General features: G+C 37.8%; 1 protein-coding gene and 1 long non-coding RNA gene across 4 annotated transcripts in view; one reads left to right on the top strand and one right to left on the bottom strand.

Annotated features, from left to right (window-relative positions):
* The window catches only part of LOC118808445, a 58,381-nt gene that overhangs the window by 13,339 nt on the left and 23,644 nt on the right, over positions 1-21,398 (top strand). The window contains exon 2 of the long non-coding RNA XR_005007278.1: positions 19,109-19,169. This is a non-coding gene — a long non-coding RNA (uncharacterized LOC118808445). The remainder of the gene's footprint in view (positions 1-19,108; positions 19,170-21,398) is intronic.
* Positions 1-21,398, bottom strand: part of LOC118808443 (immunoglobulin-like and fibronectin type III domain-containing protein 1) — a 35,305-nt gene that overhangs the window by 12,177 nt on the left and 1,730 nt on the right. For 2 of the 3 annotated variants that reach the window (XM_036571122.1, XM_036571124.1), the window contains exons 2-13: positions 12,017-12,104; positions 7,417-7,446; positions 5,928-6,047; positions 4,364-4,503; positions 4,165-4,264; positions 3,996-4,037; positions 3,764-3,809; positions 3,409-3,592; positions 3,187-3,300; positions 2,230-2,398; positions 1,849-2,121; positions 614-1,705 (exon numbers count right to left, since the gene is read on the bottom strand). In XM_036571122.1, the coding sequence (XP_036427015.1) occupies positions 614-1,705; positions 1,849-2,121; positions 2,230-2,398; positions 3,187-3,300; positions 3,409-3,592; positions 3,764-3,809; positions 3,996-4,037; positions 4,165-4,264; positions 4,364-4,503; positions 5,928-6,047; positions 7,417-7,446; positions 12,017-12,065 (2,359 nt within the window). In that variant the 5' untranslated portion in view covers positions 12,066-12,104. The remainder of the gene's footprint in view (positions 1-613; positions 1,706-1,848; positions 2,122-2,229; positions 2,399-3,186; positions 3,301-3,408; positions 3,593-3,763; positions 3,810-3,995; positions 4,038-4,164; positions 4,265-4,363; positions 4,504-5,927; positions 6,048-7,416; positions 7,447-12,016; positions 12,105-21,398) is intronic. The other variant, XM_036571123.1, reaches the window with a different exon arrangement.

Below are 21,398 nucleotides of genomic sequence, written 5' to 3'. Positions count from 1 at the left end.
TCTAAGCTAATGTTTAATCCAAACTCTCACCAATTACAGCGTCTGGCAGCATTGGGCCTTGCCTCACACAAACATGCCCCTTATACTGTCCTGTCTGCCCAGTTAGTTCTGCTATACTGATGGCAAATCAGGTATGCCTGACTATTGTCCTATTTAGAATACTTTGTAAATTTTTTCTAGTTATTTTTCTGTGTGCATTATTTAGAAAGTACAAAAACAATACTTCTTGCATACATAACAACAAGCAACAAAAAGCTATTTATTGATGAATAATAGTGGAAAAAAGTTATTCTGTTACTAATATAAGAACTTCATGAATCTATGCCTATATACTTTGCAGCAATTTTTACATTATAGTTTGGTTAAAATTGGGCAAACCTTTTTGGACCATTTTTGGACCTATATTCTAATTAACCAATTGAAAGTTTCTGTGCAAAGATGTTAATTCATTACTTATAGCATAGCATAACTTATAGCTTTCTGCATGAATTCTCTATCATACATAAGGTCAATTATTTTTCTTAACAGAAATGGCAGCACTACTCTGGACCTTAAATCCAAACTCTCAGATTAGGGAATTTGTGTTTGGAATGCAGGCTGTATGTTCCCTTACCTTTCACAGTATCTGGCACCAAAGATCCTGCTTTTGCATGCCTCCTAGCTTTAGCTCCAGCTGCACCCCCAGCATCGGCACCTTCCCCCAACAAGCCATCAGCTCCTGCTTCTCCTACTCCTCCAGCACCACCAGCACCTCCTGCCCCTCCTGCACCACCAGCACCTCCTGCAAGACCAGCAGCTCCAGCTCCTCCTGCAAGACCAGCACCTAAAGCTCCTCCTGCAATACCAACACCTCCTACTCCTCCTGCAACACCAGCACCTCCTACACCTCCTGCAAGACCAGCAGCCCCTGCTACTCCTGCAAGACCAGCAGCCCCTGCTACTCCTGCAAGACCAGCAGCCCCTGCTACCCCGGCAAGACCAGCAGCTCCTGCTACACCGGCAAGACCAGCAGCTCCAGCTACCCCAGCAAGACCAGCAGCTCCGGCTACCCCGGCAAGACCAGCAGCTCCGGCTACCCCAGCAAGACCAACAGCTCCTGCTACTCCTGCAAGACCAGCAGCTCCTGCTAGTCCTGCAAGACCAGCAGCTCCTGCTACTCCTGCAAGACCAGCAGCTCCTGCTAGTCCTGCAGCACCTGCACCAAGCTGTCCTGCTGCAACTGCAGCTGCATTTTTGGCCAGTGCAGCAACAGCTGCTGCTCCAGCTGCAGCAGTCTCTTCTGGGCTCAGGCCTGCTTCCCTGGCCTTGGCTTCAGCCAGCTTCCTAGCCTCCGCCTCAGCCTTGGCGTGGGCTTCTGCTGCTGCAGCTGCAGCTGCAGCTGCCGCAGCTGCAGCTGCATCTTTCTCCGACATGCCTTTAGCCTTAGCTGCAGCAAGCGCAGTCTCAGCAGCTTTAGCAGCGGCCGCTGCCTGAGCTGCAGCAGCGGCCTGTGCTGCCGCCAGGGCGGCTTCAGCTTCAGCTCTAGCTTTGGCAGCAGCCGCCTCCTTCTCGGCTTGGGCTTTCTTGGCAGCCTCCAGCGCCTCCGCCATCTCCTTCTTGTTCTTCTCTTGCTGTTCAGCAGCAATTTTGGCCAGGTCAACTCCACTGCCTCCTGCCTGCGTGGTCTTGCGGGCTATCTTTTTGCCTTTTGCACCTTCTTTGTCAGCTGCAGAGAGCACAATTTTACAGGTAGGTGTGAGAATAAATAAATGAAATAAAATAAATATAAAAAACTAATAATCAAATCTGATTATACTATATAATATTATTGTAATAATTTAATTATTGTGGGTTGTATACTAAACTTACCTTCTACCACAAGCCAAGCACTGCAAGACTTGATGCCAGCCAAAGCAGTGTAGATCCCAGCATCCACAGGCATACAATCAATGATTTTCAGTCGGTGAACCAGCTTATCCTCAGAAACAGTAATCTCATATTTATCACTGTTGGAAACTGGGGAATTTTTTAATGACCATACAATCTGGTTCATGGGAAGGGAAGTCACACACTCAAAGATCGCATCTTGTCTTTCTTCGGCCTTCACCTCCTGAATCTTCACAACAAAATCCACAGGAGGTACTGAGTGAAGTGGATAGAGAAAATCAATGAGCACAATCCCACAAACATCTTAATATACTACTGAGAAATGCTTTTTTCAAGCCATTTTTCTAATTACTTAAAACCTACCCTTGAAATCTGTTGAGAAGATATTGACTCCTTCAATGTCCACTTGATAAATGCCAGCATCGTCAGGACTGAGATTTTTCACTGTGAACACATACTTTTTGCCAACTTGCTTCAGGTAATGCTTCATCTCAGTGTCTCCATCTTTGCTGTATGGAATCATAACACCATCCTAAACAAATGGAACAGAGCAATGTTAACGGGATCAAGATTCACTTTCTTAAGGGACACATCTATCTTGTTGTAGACCTGTCAAACCTTTTCTTCAGTGGTCCATTTTGACTGGTGTGGACAATCCACCCATACTCAGGTGTGTGTTAAACAACGGGACTTTAATCTAGGAAAAATGTCAGTCCGCTTCTAAGTGAACCCTGGTTCCGTTCACGGCTGGAAGCACATACTTTTACAGCAGTCCACACCAAACGAGAGAATTCAACATCGCAGCATGCCTCCTTCTTCTAGCAGCCTGTCAGCACTGTATTATCAGCATAATCTGCTTGTTTTAACATTTTACTCTTTACAAACACTCTTAAAATTTCTGCAGCATGAGCTGCTGCTAATAACGGCAGACAAGCAAAAAAAATGGCAAAGATATGATGAGCACATTTGGCATCAGTGACCTCATTAGCTAAATTGTAATTGATAAACTAATCATGAAGAACCAGACATCGAGTAAGGCTTATTATTATTGCTTTGACTGTGTTTTTCCCATTTTCACTGTGCCAGATGTGAAAGTAGCAGAGCGTTTGTATCCCTGCAACCCACATGTGTGATTTGGTGCACTTTAGCTATTGCAATGTGAAACCAACCGAACCAAATGAAGAAGATACAATATGTCAAAAAAAAAAAAAAACTCTGGTTTAGACTTGTGTAAATGAGCTGTGAAACAGCCTTAGAAATATATTACATATAGTGATTTGAGACCAGTATTCTGCGTGATGCGTGATTATCAATTCTTACCTTGTAGAGGAAAATGCGACTGCTGGGATCTTTAAGTTCCAGGTCCAGTTCAAATGAAGCTGCATCTTCTGATTTCACCTCAATGGGTTTCAGGTTAGTAAGGTACTGAATGAACTAATAAGGTACAAAGTAAATTCTGTTAACACAATGAGATATATTACTGTAAGTCAAACTATATAGCTTTTATTTTATTTTTTGTTCCTGTAAGTGACCGTAGTATACCTGTGCCTGCTCTTCCTCTCGCTCTCTCTTCAACTCGCTCAGTTTTTTCAGCATGCCACGGAAATCAGTGATGCCGTACTCAGCACAAATACGTTCATAGTCTTTCTTATCAGCTGACAATAATAGGTCCCACACTGCCTCATCGATTTCTCCTTCCTTTTTGTCCTGATCCTTTTTTCCAGCACTACAGATGGAGCAGGCAAAATAAACTTTATTGCAACATTGGCAAATATTACTCATTCATTTATAATATTGTTATTTCTCATTCTGAGTCATGCTTAATATTTCACAAAAGTTGGCTCAAGGATATTGTTTTTTGTCTCTGATTGACTTGTTAAGCTGTCAAATGTAGTACCTTTTCCTTAGCATCTTTCTGAACTCTGTTGGATCCCCTACTGGAACTGAAGACAAATATAAGAAAATACTGCAAATTATAGTAGAATAAAGTTACTTAAATGAAGTTAATGATAGAATAAACATTGATTTATAATAGCAAGTTTAGACAAGTGAAATAACTTGAAATAATACAATAAAAAAAATGTATAGTAGTCATATAAGGTCGTATTAGTAAGGTATATCCAACATACACTCTTCTGCCTTTTTCATTTCTTTGCTCTTTTTGAATCCAACTGCAAAAGAAGAAAGATCATAGATGTGGTATGATGCCATTTAAAGCAGTGTAAATGCTCCGTGATTCAATTGAAATGCCAGATTACAATACTGAAATTCTATAAGGCTTGAAATCTTGCATTATACCTTCAATGACATTGAGGACGACTGTGCAAACAGCCTTTCCATACTCATTAATGGCGTAGCATTTGTATGTGTCAGCTTCATCACCACTTACTTTAGGTATCTGTGAAAGTAAAAAAAGTAAAGCAATTTGTCATAAACAATTATTTATGTTACCAAAGCGAGATGTAGTATAGTGAATGTAAGTAATTAATTTGCCAACCTCTAAAGTGTGTTCATTACTTGTAGGGTCATATTTGTTCTGGAACTTTTGTGGATCGTTCATTTCTCCTTTGGCTCTTTTCCATGTTACAGTGGGCTTGGGGTCTCCAATCACAATGGCTTTAAAGATGGCTAATTTTCCTTAAATGGGAAAAGATAGACAAAGTATTGTGTAATGTACAGACATTTCAACCATGACAGGTCAACAGAAGAAGTAAATATTAACTAAGAATCAGATCAGAGTCAGTATGGATTATAAATTCTACATCATAATTTAATATGTACACACTGAAGACATTTTTCCATCTGTACATAAAATCTCATATTTTTTGGAACAAAGCCTTATATCTCCAAAATGTTAACTTTTCAGGAGAAGGAAAAACATTCTCAACTAATAACGTACGATTTATTTTTCCAAGTAATTTTGGACCATTCCTATCTGTTTATTCGTCATGAAAGTTTTACACAAAGCAAAGGCAAGACAAAATGTGTTTATTTATATAGCATGTTTCATAACACAAAGGCAATTCAGTGTGCTTTACATAAAAAAGGAAAAGGAACATTAAAAGGTAAAATAAAGACAAAGTGCTTAAGAGTGAAAAATAAAAGATGAAAATCTTATATATATATATATATATATATAAAAGAAAGTAGATAAAGTAGAATGCAAACATAAAAGGGAATTAAAACAAAAGACTTACAGCTGATGTTTACAAATTATGTGAAAAAACAACAAAAATGGAGATATGAGGTTTTGTCTGTTCAGTGATGATGAAGTCAAAGCCCAATTTTTTGCCACACTATTTGCAGGATACAGAGAAAGTCAAGACATATGCAGTCAATTTTCAGATAAATATGGGTCATGGGTCAGAGGGAAGCATAATCATAAATTGCAGCACATATTTCTGTGCTTAAGCATCAAATTTTGGATTGGAAAGAGAACAACATGCTATAAAATTGAAAAATCCAACTGCAAAGTGAATTTAGTCAGTCTGCGCATGACCTGCAGAAACCTTATCTCTGACCACACATTGCCAAATTCAGCACAGTCTAAGGGTGGACATTTTGGGAAAAATATCAAATTGTGATTTTTCTGACCAGTATTATAACTGTGATTAAAATTGTGATTATTTTCTATAAATAAATTTGCAGGCCTGTTATTTTGACCAGAAGACCAAAAGATCCACTTTTTTGACTTGAGGCCCGAATGCTGAATGTGGTGTTCCACTTCTGGCTGTCAGTTAGTTGAAGTTGTCATGTACACAGCACATGGTTGCTTTTGTTTGGTCTAACTCATCTACAGCAGTTCCCAAGCTCCATATTATCAAGTTAAATTTTTCCAAAGTCAGCATTGATGATAATATAGGCTACAATTAAAATTTCCCTCGCACTCTTTCATATTTCAATTTCAATGTAAAAATGATTCATTTTCAGTTCTAATTTAGTTGACATACAGTAAATAGACTAAAACCTGCTGTTTTCCACTTATGTTCACCTGTGAAATATGTGTCTTTTATTAGTAGTTTAATGTGCTTTGAAGAAATGTTTCCCACAACAGTTCCTACCTTCTTGAATGGTTAAAGCGATGGGTTTGCGAGTGAAGTCAGGAGTACTTTTTCCCTCTGGCAGCTCCTCAATATACTGTGTGATCATCACTCCAGGGACCTTTGATCTCCTTTTGATACCTAAAAACAGCCACATCAATACTGTAACCTTGCAGCCGGTGTCAGTCAGTAGTTACTGGCTACTTAAAAACCACAGCCACATCAATATTATGTAAATCATAACATGAGCACAAATATTTGGCATCTTTACAAGTCTTAGGCTCTGTGCAATTAAATTTTTTAATACAGTCTGAAAAACATATTTCTGTAAAAAGGAGAAGATACAGGGCCAATTACAGGAATTATGGCATTTAAATGTTAGGTCCTAATAAAAAAGTGCTTGAGTTGTCTTTAAAGATGAAACAGGACACTTTAATCGATATAAACAAAGAGAAATGAGGGGGGTTGATAATTTAGTCATCTGTGATTAGGGAGGTTGGGGTGACATGTATTAAAAGAAAATGTACTATATGACAAAAAACCAAATGACAACAACCTGAATATTAATTTATTTATATATACTGGATATTAACTGCATATCACTGTGCAGCTTTTTATATGTTGTTGGGGAGTCTATTTGAAGGTACATGCATTTGTGCCCCAATATTTAAGATCTAAATCTAAAATCAGTTACTGCTGCATAGTACGGATGTAATTGCAGGTACTGTGTAATTTATTGTGGTGGCACACACATAAAATGATGGTTCTTCAAGGGTTCTTTAGTAAAGAAAATGGTTCTGTATAGAACCATGGACACTCGAAGTGATTAAAGGGTTCTGTGCATTGTCAAAGGGTTCTTCGGATTGATGGAGAATGTGCTGTAGATGGTTCTTTAATAGAACCTTTTTGAAAAGGGTTTTATGTCAAACCAAAAAGGGTTCTTCTAGCTTGTTACAATAGAAGAACCCTTTTTGGTGCTATATAGAATCCTTTTCAAAAAGATTCTACATGGAACCATCTACAGCACATTCTCCATCAATCTCAAGAACGCTTTCACAATGCAAATGTCTCTTTAATAATACGAAGGGTTCTTTGAGTATTCATGGTTCTAATAGAATCATTTTCTTTACCTTGAAAAACCCTCACTTTTAACTGTGTACTTTTCAGTACACTGCAGTACATTTGTGGATGACCCATGGCTAAAATAAATGTTGTACTCTGTTTTTAAGCTCTCTAAATGTCTCCAATCAGTTACAAGTGATGGAACATTTTTTTTTTTTTGTACATGAATAGCTTCTGTGTGCTTTTGCCCGAGTGATCTATTTTTTCTAACACATGGCCTTTTGCCTATAGGCTGTACTGTACCAGTACTGTACCATGCAAGAGGACAAATACTCACTGGGACACTTTCAGGGTTTCAGTTTATTCCTTTGTAATATTAGTGTGCATTTTTAAAATGTACGTATTTGTGTTTGTAGTTGTTCAGGTTGCTGTCACTCAGTTTCCTTACCTTTCTTCTTTGGAGGCTGACCCTCTGCTCCTGGTACAGACATAACACAGGGGGTGGGAAAACAGAGCAGGAGAACAGGAAAATGTTAATCCTGACAAAAGCATGGCTGAGGCCCCAGTACTTCGACAGGATTCAGGACAAAGACATAAACGACACAGTCAATACCTGAGGTGGAAATCCCTACATAAGAGAACTGCTACTGTACAGCACAAGACTGTACAGTGCACAGCTACAGTAATTATAAAGAAAATCACAGAAGTAAGAGTAAATAAGTTATTTATTGAGCAACTGCTAAAGAAAGTATTATCGGTTACCTTAGCTAACATCTTAGCTTTCTTGAATGTTGGTTTACACAGGGGTGTTATAAAGGAGACAGGTCACTGGTTGGAAAATGAAAACTGAACTTGGTGTCTGTTTACAGGGAAAGTCCTGCTCTTTCAGTAAAAAGAGCCGATCAGCTTGCTGGTTAAGCCGCAAGCAGGAAAAGCCACCCTTGATTGTGGAGATCTGTGCAAGTGCAGTAGCCAGAACAACCCCCCAAAAAAACCCCACATTTTTGGGATATTGAGTAAAATGCCAAGATTTTACCTGTGATTTCAGAAATATTTTAGCAACAGTAATTTAGCTTTCAGTTTTTAGCATTTAGCCATCTCTGGTGTTGTACAACACACTTGAAAACACTTGGGGAAAAAAAGGTTTTCCTGTTGAGAGACAAATGGAGGCTACCCTTCAGATGAACTAATGTGCTAATGGAGCTAACCAGTGCCACATTGGATGCTGATGAGGATTGTCTTCTACACAAGGTACTTACTCCTCAGTAGATGATGTGCCACCAAGTTATTTTTCAGAGAAATAGAAAATAGAAATAGAAATTGAAATTGTCATTGTTTCTGGACCTAGACAGCATCAGCCTAGTTAGTCATACAGGTGTGCTGTCACTGACTGAACAGTGAGTCCTTGGCAACGCATGCACGTTACAGCACTCATATTTCGGAATAGCAAAGTATAACAGAGCAGACTTAGTCGCAAATATGAGCAAAACCTCCACAAGGTCATAAAGCACGAGTATTCTGCTAACCCTGATTGAATGTTGAGTTGTGAAAAGCAGAGGTTTGTTTAACTCTGTAATGATTATTACAAATTAAAATAAAAAAAAGATGAAATGAACTTTTTAAAAATTAAAATAAAAAAAGATGAAATAAACTTTTTAAAAATTAAAATAAAAAAAAAGATGAAATAAACTTTTTAAAAATTAAAAAAAAAAAAGATGAAATGAGCTCCAAAAAAACTAACATCATGATTTAATTATGCTTAAGAAACTATTACATATAAAATGTACTCGAGGACTGTAACGAGAGTAGCTGTAATTCAGGATTTTCCACCTCTGGTCAACACACAACACAAATTATGAAGGGAGACTTCAGCCTTTGCCAGCAAAACTCCAGACTGTCCAGTCCAGTTAAAGATTGAATGTCACAGGAGTTTTGCCAGAGGCATGGGGAAATGGATGGGGGGAAATGGATTGGGAGGGGGAGGGGCACAGAAATGAACCTGATGTTATACAGGGTATATTAGCAGGAATTGGGAATGGGTTAGGTACTGGACAGCAAAGACAGTGCTCTCATCTGTTGAGATTATCCTTAGTTGTTTAAACCTCTTCATTGTTGAATAATGGTGTGCTCCGTAGGACACGGTTGGTCAAAGGTCAGCTAACGAAGTATACAAATTGTTTAAGCCCCTTTTTACAGTCTTTACCTTCTTATCATGTCTGAAATGCTTCTTGATAAGCTACACCAACCAACATCTGTTTACATATTGCCTGATTTCAGGAGCATTGATCTGTGAAATGACTTGTTGTGGCCAATTTGGTTTTAATCTGTTGTGTTCTGATTTATCAGTGTGACATTCTTGTTGACCTGGACATCTTTAAGAATAGACGCCTGCAGCAACATAGATCTTTTAAAGTTTTTTGAGATTGTATTTTGACTTAATATGTTGTTATTCTCGCCTATGTAGTTATTTCATGTTAGCTAGTTAGTCCCATTTCATGCTAGCTAGTAAGTCATTGTTTGAATTTCGCAACCTGTCCTCTACATTGTATTTTGTACTATAAGGCATCCATACAGTAATGGCTTGCTGATAGCGAAGCACTTCTAGAATTTATTTTGCTAATAGAAAAAAAAAAATTCTTAAGGTCCCAGTTATTGTCAGTGTCCGAAAAAGAACAAATATCTCCAATATAGTAACTTTACAGGAGAAGGCAGAAATGGTCTTAACTTTTAAAGTAAGCTAATATAAAGAGGTTTTGTTCTAAGTAATTTTGGAGCATTTCTATCGGTTCATTCATCATAAAGTTTTCAACAATGTAAAGAGCAGCTGCCCTGTTCAATGTTGAAGAAAGATAAAAATCAAGAAAAATGAAGATACATGTTTCTCTTTGGACACGGCGTTAGATTAACATTAGATCATTTCAGCCCACTTTGACTCTGAGCACCACCGCCACCTACTGTCTAGTTAAAACATACCTGTATGTTTTCAAGGAATATTCCTAAAATTAAAGGTGCCGAAAAGGATCTTTGATTCACTGGATGTTTTCAATTAAACAACTGTTTTTATAAATATTTTTCTACTGTAATTATAGAACTGCATAGTGTAAAGATCCTTTTTAAAGTTTACAGAATATTTATCTAATGTACAGCTTCTACATTAGTTCTGTACCAAGTTTTTCCGAGAACTATTTAGGAACCTTCCTTTTAAGCACAAACACCCTCCCTAAAAATTATCGTTCAAGGGCTCTTATTTAAAGTGGTTGGTTATATTTAGAACATTGAACACAAAGAAACATTCGAAATAAATAGTTATTCTCTGTGATGGAAAACTTGTTCTATATGGTTCTTTTATAGCACCAAAAAGGTACTACTGTTATTACAAGCCATAGACCCTTTTTTGGTGCAGTATATAATCTGTTTTTGTCTTTTTTTTTATTTTATTTTATGTTTGTTTTAACTAAGAATGTAGTTATTAAGGAAAGAGCTGTAACTAGACTTCTAAATGTACACATACTGGCCACTTACACCTCCTTGTTTCTATGCTCATTGTCCATTTTATCAGCTCCACTTACTATATAGGTGCACTTCGTAGTTCTACAATTACAGACTGTAGTCCATCTGTTTCTCTGCATACTTTGTTAGCCCCCTTTTACCCTGTTCTTCAGTGGGCAGGATGACCACAGGGCAGGTACTTGGGTGGTCATTTTCAGCACTGCAGTAACACTGACGTGGTGGTGGTGTGTTAGTGTGTGTTGCGCTGGTACAAGTGGATCAAACACAGCAGTGCTTCTGGAGTTTTTCACCACCCAAATAATACTTGCTCTGTGGTGGTCCTGAGGGGGCCCTGACCATTGAAGAACAGGGTGAAAGGAGGCTAACAAAGTATGCAGAGAGACAGACAGACAGACAGACAGACAGACAGACAGACAGACAGACAGATAGATAGATAGATAGATAGATAGATAGATAGAAAAGGAAGAAAGAAAAGAAGAAAGAACTTTATTGATCCCGGAGGGAAATTGCAGTGTTTCAGTAGCAGGACATATAATTGCACATAAACTTACATATACTATGCAGAAAAATAGAAAACAGAAATAAAGTCTAGACATAAGTTAAAGTACAAGAGAATAAAATAAAAGTAAAAGTATATCTATTTACATATTTACATAGCATATGAGACAGATGGACTACAGTCTGTGATTGTAGAACTACAAAGGGTAACTATATGCTAAGGGGACCTGCTAAATTGGACATTGAGTGTAAATACAAGGAGATGTACAAGGAGAAGTTTTTCATAAATAGACCTCTTATGAAATGATTTTTGGTTAATTTAGAAGTAAAAAATGACCAGGTCAAAATAGCGAGACATTAAGTTAAATGGTTAATGTTGCAGTTCAGAGCGTCCATATCTCTCGGTACAGAAGAACTGTTTAAGGATATAGCTATAACACGGATGGCTGCTGTTCGTTCTCTGTACTTCTGATTAACTTCGGTTGAGTTCAACACTTTAATCGTACCCTATTCCAAAGTGTAAAAGACTTTAGTTTCCACTCCAGTGTTTTATTACAAATGCAGCTTTAGAATTTCTTTTGCTCCTTTTAATAATAAGTGAGCCCAATATCATGGAAGTAAGTCTTCTTAATTAAGACATTTAATTATGACAGGCGGACAGATTTATCAAAGTGTAATGCTCCTTTTCTTGATCCCTTTTAATCCTATACATTTAGAAATTGTTATTCCTTTGTCTTGGATTAGTTAGAGTCATTAATTAGAGTCAAGAACTGAGGACAAACTTTCTGAGAGCTTCAGATGGAGAGCCACAATGGGACTGGCGCTTGGTCTTGAAATAAAATGAAATAAAATAAAATAAAACTAAATAAATGCATGTTATAGACAAAAAAAATCAAAAATGAAACGAAAAAAAGGTTTGCATTTTTTCTAGTAAAGTCTGTGATATGTCACAGATTCTGCTGTCACCATTTCAGTTATGGAACCTTTAAACGTTTGGTGTTCGAGTGGGGCTATGGGGGACTGTAGGCCTGTGTTCTTACCGCCCTGCCCTGTGGCAGTCTGATCTGTAACTTTTGACTTCTTCCACATCTTGAAAATTCCAGGTGTCTCAGTATTTGAGAACTATCACTGTCAAAAAAGAGAGAGAGAGATTAATTAGTAAAATTCCTATCAGTACTGTAAATAAACAGTACTTTTAGAGTCATCTCTTTTTGCTTGGTTCCGATTAAACCCCAGCACAGTATATACTTCACTGAAATGTATATTGAGTTTCATTACTGAAAAGATATGCAGCGTAAACACAACAGTTAGAAACCATGTGTATAGTTTAGATTTCCCAGCAGAAATATCTAGATGTCTGAGAATGATGGAATGTGGTGGGGAGGTACATTACGTTCCATTAGAGAGACTTCAGGCCTGGTCAGCAACCTATCATCAGCTCCAGTCATTCATCTCCCCCAACCACAGCACATAAATACACCACCTGATTCAGGCACTCAGTCCTCACTACGCATGTGTTGATATGATGTTGACATGTTTTGATGGTTGAGGTATTTGTAATAGTAAAGGACAGAGCACACCAATCCAACAAACACCAGCATTCTAATTCTCGCTGTTGGAACAAAGCCTTGTATCTACAAATTTGCCATTTTTTACATCATTTAAAAATGCCAGCTACTGTTTACATCGTGTCAAAATTTATGATAAATGGACCAATAGAAATGGTCCAGAATGGCTTAGAATAAAATCTTCTTACATCAACTTACATTGAAAGTTAAGAAGTTTTTTGTTCCAACTGCGATGTAATGTTGGTAGTTGTTTAAGAATGTTTAAAATTTAACTGTATTATAGTGCCTTGTCGCTAAAATCCGTGTTCTGTGAAAGAAATAATTTAGACCATAGACCAGCCATGACCACCAAGCGGATGAAGTAGGAACCCAGTTTTGTTTAAACTGCAAGGCTATACAACTCCTCCATTACTATCCCAGGCTTTGAATTAAATTACTTACTACACGATTAATAGTAAAACTGCAATATCAAAAAGTTAAGAATGTCACTTGAATGTCTTACATACTGTTGTGATCATGAAATTCTGGCTTTTAAACCCAAATAGTGCACTTTTTGTCCAATATGGAATTGTGCACTCATGACTGAATCCAAAATGGCTCTTTGTTAGATATATTATGCACTGTTTGGGTGCAAGAGCCAGTATTTTAAGTTCTATGTAGGGAGCCATTAGAGATTTAGAATGGGAAAAAATACAGCAGCATTAGCTTGGTGCAAAATAAAGACTGGAAAACACACATGGTGTCAGTGGTCCATGGTTGCATGGCAACAATAGCATGCTCTAAACAAACTACCTGTCTTGGTGGAATAATTATTTATCATGATTATTAATAAGAACTTCAAATACTTATCAAAAATGTGTATTTTATCATATTTTATGCTGTCGACTGTTTTATAAAGGCAGTAAGCCACTTGAGATTACACTGTGCATTACAGTGATTTTATCAAGAGTAAGGGACTCTCACTGTACTGCATGGCCTTTGGTGGCTTATTGCATTAATGAACCACATGAACCAGTGTGAATGGGGGAGAACACTCTAAACTCTCCAACCAAGCACACACAGATATGGCACACCAACCAAATACTTAGTTTTGTTGGTGTTTGTTGGGCTGGTTTGCTCTGACCTTAAGAGTGAGGACAGAATGAGTTTTGCAGTACTCTTGTGCTCTGGAAAACCTGCAACCTTATCATTGTATCTTGAATACCTCTTAAAAACATTCATGGTCTTGTCATAAAACTTGTATAAGGCATTCCATTCCCATACTGTCCTTTCCATCATAAAGTCTCATTGCCCTATCAATCTGTCTGATAGTGTTGTGCCACAGAGGTTTCATAGTTTTAACTTAGTGAAGATATGATACTTCAGCTGGGCATTGCGGGGAGCATCATATATAATCAGCTATAACTGCATGTTATTCCAGGGCCCTGAGGCTCATGCCATTCATTCTTCATCCACGTGATAGGTCAGGTATCATATAAAAGTCTGCATGATTCGGGTATTTCTGTTGTAAAATCTGAGCTCTAATTTTTCAGGTCTAATTTTGAGGCCTCTGCCCTTCACTGATTGGTTTAAAAAGAGGGTGGGGTTTGATGCAAGTTGTGTTAAAAGGCCTATTTTGCTCAATATTACTACAGAAATGCTACAGTAAATGAACTGGCTGAGGGGAACTGTAGGTGAGTGCAGCTACCTCAATTATATGTGAATTGGAAATAGTTTTAATAGGTATTATTTGTCATAAGTATGCTTTTGATACAGAATGATTCTTTTCAGTGTAATATCAGTGAATAATGCACTTAATGGTATGGGCTCATTTTCAAGTCTTAATCCAGAAAACTTTTAAGGTTGGTTATTTATTTAATTTGTTACCTATTTTATCTGTGATATTATGCAGTTATGATTATAATATTATTATTATATTTATTTTTGTTATGTTTTTAGGCCATGATTTACTCTGCACTTGAATGCATGTCTTAAACAGAGTACAGTTCTACCCGCTGTGCAATGTTCTCAGTGCATGCCAGTGCCTGAAAATGAGCTGTGTGGCCTTTGACACTCTCGAGCTAAACAGCCTGAAACTGGAGCTGTTTGAGAGGAGGGAAGGGGTGGAGGAGGGTCTTCTCTGAGTTACAGGACATCCGAGCCCACCAGCTGGCCTTACATCAGCTGCTTTAAACAGTCCATCTTTTTTACACCAGCTTCATTTAATCTAAAGCTACTATGTCATCGGTGTACAATAAATTAGCTGCATATAGACTGACGAAGTCATCTAAGGCTAGGCCTCATTCTCTGAACAGATCTGGGCAGCATAAAAGGAAACATTTTTGCCATGGCGAGAAACCAGAGCCATGCTTCATAACATAATTACCCGTCAATGGTATGTTGGGCGAGCGCTATCACGAGGCAGTAAAATTAGTGTGAAAGTAGGCCCCCACTTGACACTAGTATAGATGTGCATGTAACCCAGTCTCATGTGTGCATATAACCTACATCTATGCTGCCGATTGTTTTTCCCTTCATGTCCATTAGGTGGCAATTAGTGTCTTGCGACTATGTGTGCAACATACAGCATTAAAATATATCACAGGTTCCCTCCAGTAAACAGGCTGTGCATTTAGCTTAGCGTAAATGAAAATTGGCACCGACTTCTGTCGCCCTCTTATGTATCAATATTACAGCAGCACAAGCTTATGTTGTAGGTGAGGAAATGACTGCTATATAAATCAACCAGCTTGTCAGTACTTTATTTAGAGTATAGACAGAATATGTCATTACACAGGGTGCTTAAGAGTTAAATATCCCTTGCTGAGCCAAGCCAATTCAACTCAATACATCACTGGGCCACTTATAATGCTGTGCTGCACATAAACACTTCAATGGACTGACCTAGTCAAAGTGCCCCTTTTGGATATTTATGTTTTCTCAATGGTTCTTAATGGTTCTGAGTCACTCTTAGCACTTGACTTCTACGGAACATGGCTCCAGAAGATTTTAACTATCATTTGTCCAATTGGGAAAATGTGGCCAGTGCCCATAGTTGGGGTCATTACTAAAATGTAATCTGCTACAAATTAGTGGTTACCTTGTTTAAATTATAATCAGTAATAGCAGCTATGTGATGTAAAAGATGGCATAATCCCAGTAACCCTAGGCAATTTATACAATAACTGCCCTATGAACGAATTTCAAAGCCATACACAGATTTATAGAGCAGTAAGTAACAGAATAGTGACACTTTTTTGTTGTTTTGAACAGAACATTTTAAATACCACAAAGACTATGAGGTTAGTATGTGTGATAATCAGACTGTTTTAATAGTATTTATAAATATATTGTATAACACACCTTTTTGTACATATTCCCCTCACCCCCAGACATCATGGATAACAAATCTTACATTAAATTGTCATTCTTAGTATTTGCTTGGAAAAATGGTTAGCCTTTTGTTGTTCTGTCTGGCCTGTAATGCAGCCAGTTTTCAGTGTCCATTTTGTTGGAGCTTTTTGCCTTCAGTCTGATATTCAGTAAGTGTGTTTCACTTATATGGCCAATAATTTGCACATATTTGTAAATAGTGGGTTTGGCTATTTCATCTACACCCTTTGCTGGCATTAATCATACAGCCATTCGGTCTGCAGAGACAAAGAAAAATGTGTCTTACTGACTTTGAACTTGGCACTGTCATAGGACGCCACCTTTCCATCAAGTCAGTTCATCAAATTTCTGCCTTGCTAAAGCTGCCCCAGGCAACTGTAAGTGCTGTTGTTGTGAAGGGGAAATGTCTAAAAGCAACAACAGCTCAGATGTAATGTGATGCGCAACACAAGCTCACGTAATGGGACCACTGAGTGTTTCACATGTTAAAATGATCTGTCCTCTGTTGCAGCGCAAACAGCAACATCAGTACAAGAACTTTTCATCTTGAGGTTCATGGATTGGGTTTCTGTGACCAAGTGGCCACACACAAACCTAAGATCACCATGCACGATGCCGAAGGTCAGCTAGAATGATGTAAAGCACACTGTCATTGGACTCCGTGGAGCAGTGTAAACACATTCTCTATGAATGTGAACCTGGCTTTGGGTTTGGAGAACACTGATTGCATATTGCTGACTATGAAGAAACGGGTGGCCTCCAACAGTGGTGGGCCAAAAAAATAGAAGGGAAAAAAAACTTGACGTGACTTAAGCTTAAGATTAACAAAAGACAACTGGACAACTGTCTTTAGTACTCACAGACTAACTAAAGCTTCCATATGGCTATAGGTAATGACGTTACAACAAACTTCTTTATGAACAATATCAGTGTGGCTGTTTCTTTAGACCACATGTGCTTTGCTGAGCTTCGCTTAGATAGCATACATTACATGCTCACTTGAAATTGTGTCTTATAGCAAAGTAACTGTAAAAATGCAAAACCTGACTTTAAGTACATTTCACATAGTGTACTAACATAAATTGTGTTTCACATAGTGTTTTTTACATAGTGTACTAACATAAAATGCATAAATATTTGTGTCAGCACAAAAACATTTATTGGATTAGTGAGCTGAAGCAGTCTATTTACTGAACATGAGGTCTCACAGGTTTCGACTTTTTTAGCAAATGATCTGCCGTCAAGCTGAAATGGAGATTTTAATTGGTTCTGCTGCTGAGTTTGACTGTCTGTTTATGCCTATAGGTCAGTGGTCTGTGCGGTAAGGGAGAGTATTTTTTTTTCCTTCAATCCAGACAGCCTGTACTCTATCAAAAAGTGCTGGGGCATCACCCTAGTGCTTTGAAAAGTGCTGGGTCAAATGTCAGCTCGCTCCCATTGTTCCAGCGGCCATGAGGAGGAATAATAGTCTGGGGCTATCCTCCTATGGCGACTCAGGCCTTATTGCTCAATATTGTTGCCTGACCTCACTTATGCTCTTGTGGCTGAATGGAAGCAAAGTTCTGCAGCCGTGTTCCAAGATGTAGTGGAAGCTTTCCTACAAGGGTGGAGGCTGTGATAGTAGTAAAGGTATCAGCTCAGTATTAATGTGCATAGTTTTGGAGTTTTGGAATAAGATGTTTAGCCATTATATATGATGTAATGATCATGTGTCCACATACTTTTGGCCATGTATTGTATATGGCCAGTGGAATTTAAAAAAGGTATCTGGCTTAGCCAGTTAAGAATGCCAGTTAAGGCATTTCATTTTTTCCATTTACACACTCAATAGGTGCTGTAGTAGGATGTTTTAAGTCATCATCCAGCTGCAAGTGAAGTGATATCCAGTGAATTTAGAGGTATTTATTAAACAGGGCAGTGAAGAATCATATGTCCAGAAATCATGCCTGATAATTCTGTTAAAAGTAAAAACAATGGAAGCAGTGCATACCTATTTTTCTTTTTTAATATTTTATAAATATATATTTTTTAAGTACTGCAATGTGACATTTTGTAATTTATTACTTTTGACTGCAAATCGTGCTTCTAAAAGAAAACATTGTGTCAGATACACATACCATACACATGCAAGCATAGTGCAAAATGTGCTTTGGTATGACCACAATACACACTCACTCTATCTGAAATTAATGTTCGATTTACTAAGGCTGTAACTACTCATGCGAACTGCACACAAAACCACCTACTGCATGCTCTAGTAAGGTGCAGGGTTTAAAAGGTGCAGCAAAATGGTGTAGCTGTCAAGAAATGCGGGATGAAAGGTCAGTGATGAAGAGATAACAGAATTTGGGATCAAATAACATTAATTGAGATGGCATATTGCAGCTCTCACATGGCCCTGAGAGTTGAAATAGTGCTGTTTTGTTGCTGTAGTGTTGTGGCCTTGGTAAATATTCTTTCCAGTCCGTCAACAAAACACGTCTGAGACAGCCACTAATTTACACCTGGCTTTAAAAGGCGGGAAAAAATCCATTCAAAAAAAGAGCGACCACAGTTGCATATGTATAAGGTAGAATGCGTCCTCATCAGCTGAAGCTGGAGAGAAAGTCTTATTAACACTGTTTTATCTAATGAAGTTTATACTCTGTTCATCTCACTTTATTATAGAAAAAAACAGATTTGTAGACAAAGCAACATTCAACTCGCTCAACATTCAAAAACCTTATCCTACATGTTTAGCAGACAGCTTGTCCACAGTGAAGATAAATGTAATGTTAGGTGTCTATTTCAAGAACTCTTTTTTGTATATATATGCCATACCTGCCTGGACGAAAGTCAAATCTTAGATCTCTTGTGTGTCAACAGAAAAAAGAAAAACTCTAAGGAAACAGTGGATTTTTAGTGTACTGCATTGCAGGGGTATCTGTAGTCAACACACAAAGAACTCAAACCTGAATCCTAGCATTAACCTTTCATCTCTGTATGCTGGGTGATGCTTTGACTTGGTACACACAGAAAAAAAAACACTCTTTCTTGAATATAACCTTATAAGTAATCAAATCAGTTATCTTGCTAATCCAGTTCACTTCTGTATGTTTGATGTGATGTGCTTAAAAATTAGATTTCAATGACTTTATTTTTGGAAAAATATAATTATCAAAAGACCTACTATGATTTTTTTTTTCTTGATAGGATGTTCAGCTCAGAAAACTGCCACTGTTGGAACCTCTCAATCATATTCCATTATTTGTAGGTAAGTATCCTGTGATTGTTTTTGTTCTATACAATACAATGAAGTTATATTTATTTGAAATGTAGTAAAACAAATTGATGAAATAAGGGCTGTGACGATAACGACGATAGCTGCTTTATCGCAATACAGCGGTCATGTGATGCATACCGCAGGTTTGAGCTCATTACTGCCATCACCACAATGTTGAACCATTTTGAAAAGGATACTGTATAGCACCAAAAAGGGTTCTGCTATTGTTACGATACAAGCATGTAAGAATAGAGGTGCCGGTGTGCAGACCTTTATTAAAAACAATGGTTTTGAACAAGTGAACGGTGCGGTACCAGAGTGCGGTGTCTAGTAACTCAACGATGGCTACACAGAACATGATCAATTTCAGCTTTCAGTCAGGCAACTTTGCACTATCAGATATCTTCTAAACAGTGTCATTTTAGCATTAGATAGCTGGAACCAAGTCTGTGCTGTGTGGCACATTTGGCCTGTTAATTAATAAATGCTGCAATCTCAAACACCACAGGACAGGCTTTCTGTCACTCACTCGACTTTTGCTCTTTCAGACATTAGTTTTGATCATTTAAACTAGTCTGAGCACTGCTTAGTCAGAATCAATCCTGTACTGTGGTGGTTGCGCTGTTTGGGTCTGTAGCCTGCTCGCTAAGCTAACGTTAAGTTAGTTGATCAAGCTGCAGATCCAAACGCCAAAAAACATTTTATTTCACCTTTCTGTCCCTTCATCGCCAGATGCTCAACTTCCCTCCCTCAGAACTGAGTCATCTCATATGAAAAACAATATAGGAATATGTATTCTTATGTTTGAAATACATTTCAAATACATCACAATCTGTGTTGAAATACATTCACTAAAATGTAGTTCAGAATATATTGTCATATTAACCAAATCTATTTTAAAACACTTGGGGAAATATTACACATAGAAATGTAACATACAAAATAAATATATGTAAATATATTTATCAAATACATTTGAAAATGTACTTTACTGTTTGGAATACTTTTTGAAATGAATTGGTATTCCAGAAACACATGCTGAAGCTATTGATACACTGTAAAAGTGCAGTTATGATTTGATATCTTGTTTATGAAAAACACAGAAGTGAGTATCATTTCATTCAGTTCATGTATATTTAGTTATATCTGTAAACTTTGTTAAAACTACATACAACTGAAAAAATATAATAACACATACAAATAAATGCATTTTAAACAGATATTTAACAATTACTTTTTGTGCAATTTTATCCATTGCAACAATATATTTGATAAATACAATTGAAATGTATTTTTTTTTCCATATGGGATTATCATCTAAACTTGTGTCAGTGCTTTAGTTAGCCAGAATAGAATGAGTTCTTTGTGGAGAGCAGAGCTGTTATCATGCTAGCTGAGCTACTGGCTAATGTTAAGCAGTGCTACTCTCTTAGTTTGCAGAACTCTTTAGCATTTATCAATTATTAAATCGATGGTTTGACATTATTGAATGGTCTCAATGTCTCAGACTTTTTTTTACGATAGTTTTGTGATGAGGTTTTGGCCTAAAGTGCCAGAAGAAGCTCCTCAGGGTGTTTGGTGGGGACCTATCACACCTTGTCTTTAGTTCGCTTCATTTTGACGTGTGTGAACGCTCCACCCATATTCAGATCTACAACACACGGCTGAACCGTGGACCAGCAAAAACCACGGGTCTCGTTCTGCTTCCGAACAAACCCCAGCTCAGCTCACTGCTGACGGAAACATGTTCTCTGATCAAACGAGGGAATTCATCAATAGAGCTCGCTTTCCTTCTTATCTAGCAGCACTTTTGGCACCATACAGACAGCATAATTTGCCTGTTTTAATGTCTGACTCTTTACAGACTCTCATTTGCTTTCATGTCGTCCCTGCAGCACCAGCTGCAGCTGTTAAAAATGACAGATGAGCTTTAAAATAATAGCGAAGATCCACATTTCAATTCGGCTCATTGATCGCGAGCATCAGTGACCGGAGTGGTCAAGGTCAAATTGATAAGCCAGTCCTAAAGAAGCAGATATGAAGTAAGGTTTAGTATTATTGTTGATTGTGACAGAACTAATCCAAAAGCCCAGTGAGAGGAGTGAGGTTTGGCTATTTCAGATGAATCACAAAAACCCTCAAAATTAAGATACATTGTAAAAGCAAGCAATTACTTATGGCGATGGCAGTGGATAATTTTCTGTGAAAACGCGATGGACT

The sequence above is a fragment of the Colossoma macropomum genome, unplaced genomic scaffold, assembly GCF_904425465.1.
Source record: "Colossoma macropomum unplaced genomic scaffold, Colossoma_macropomum, whole genome shotgun sequence".
In the NCBI taxonomy this organism is placed as follows: domain Eukaryota; kingdom Metazoa; phylum Chordata; class Actinopteri; order Characiformes; family Serrasalmidae; genus Colossoma; species Colossoma macropomum.
The sequence above is the reverse complement of the archived record's forward strand: the minus strand, read 5'-3'. Positions and strand labels throughout refer to the sequence as shown.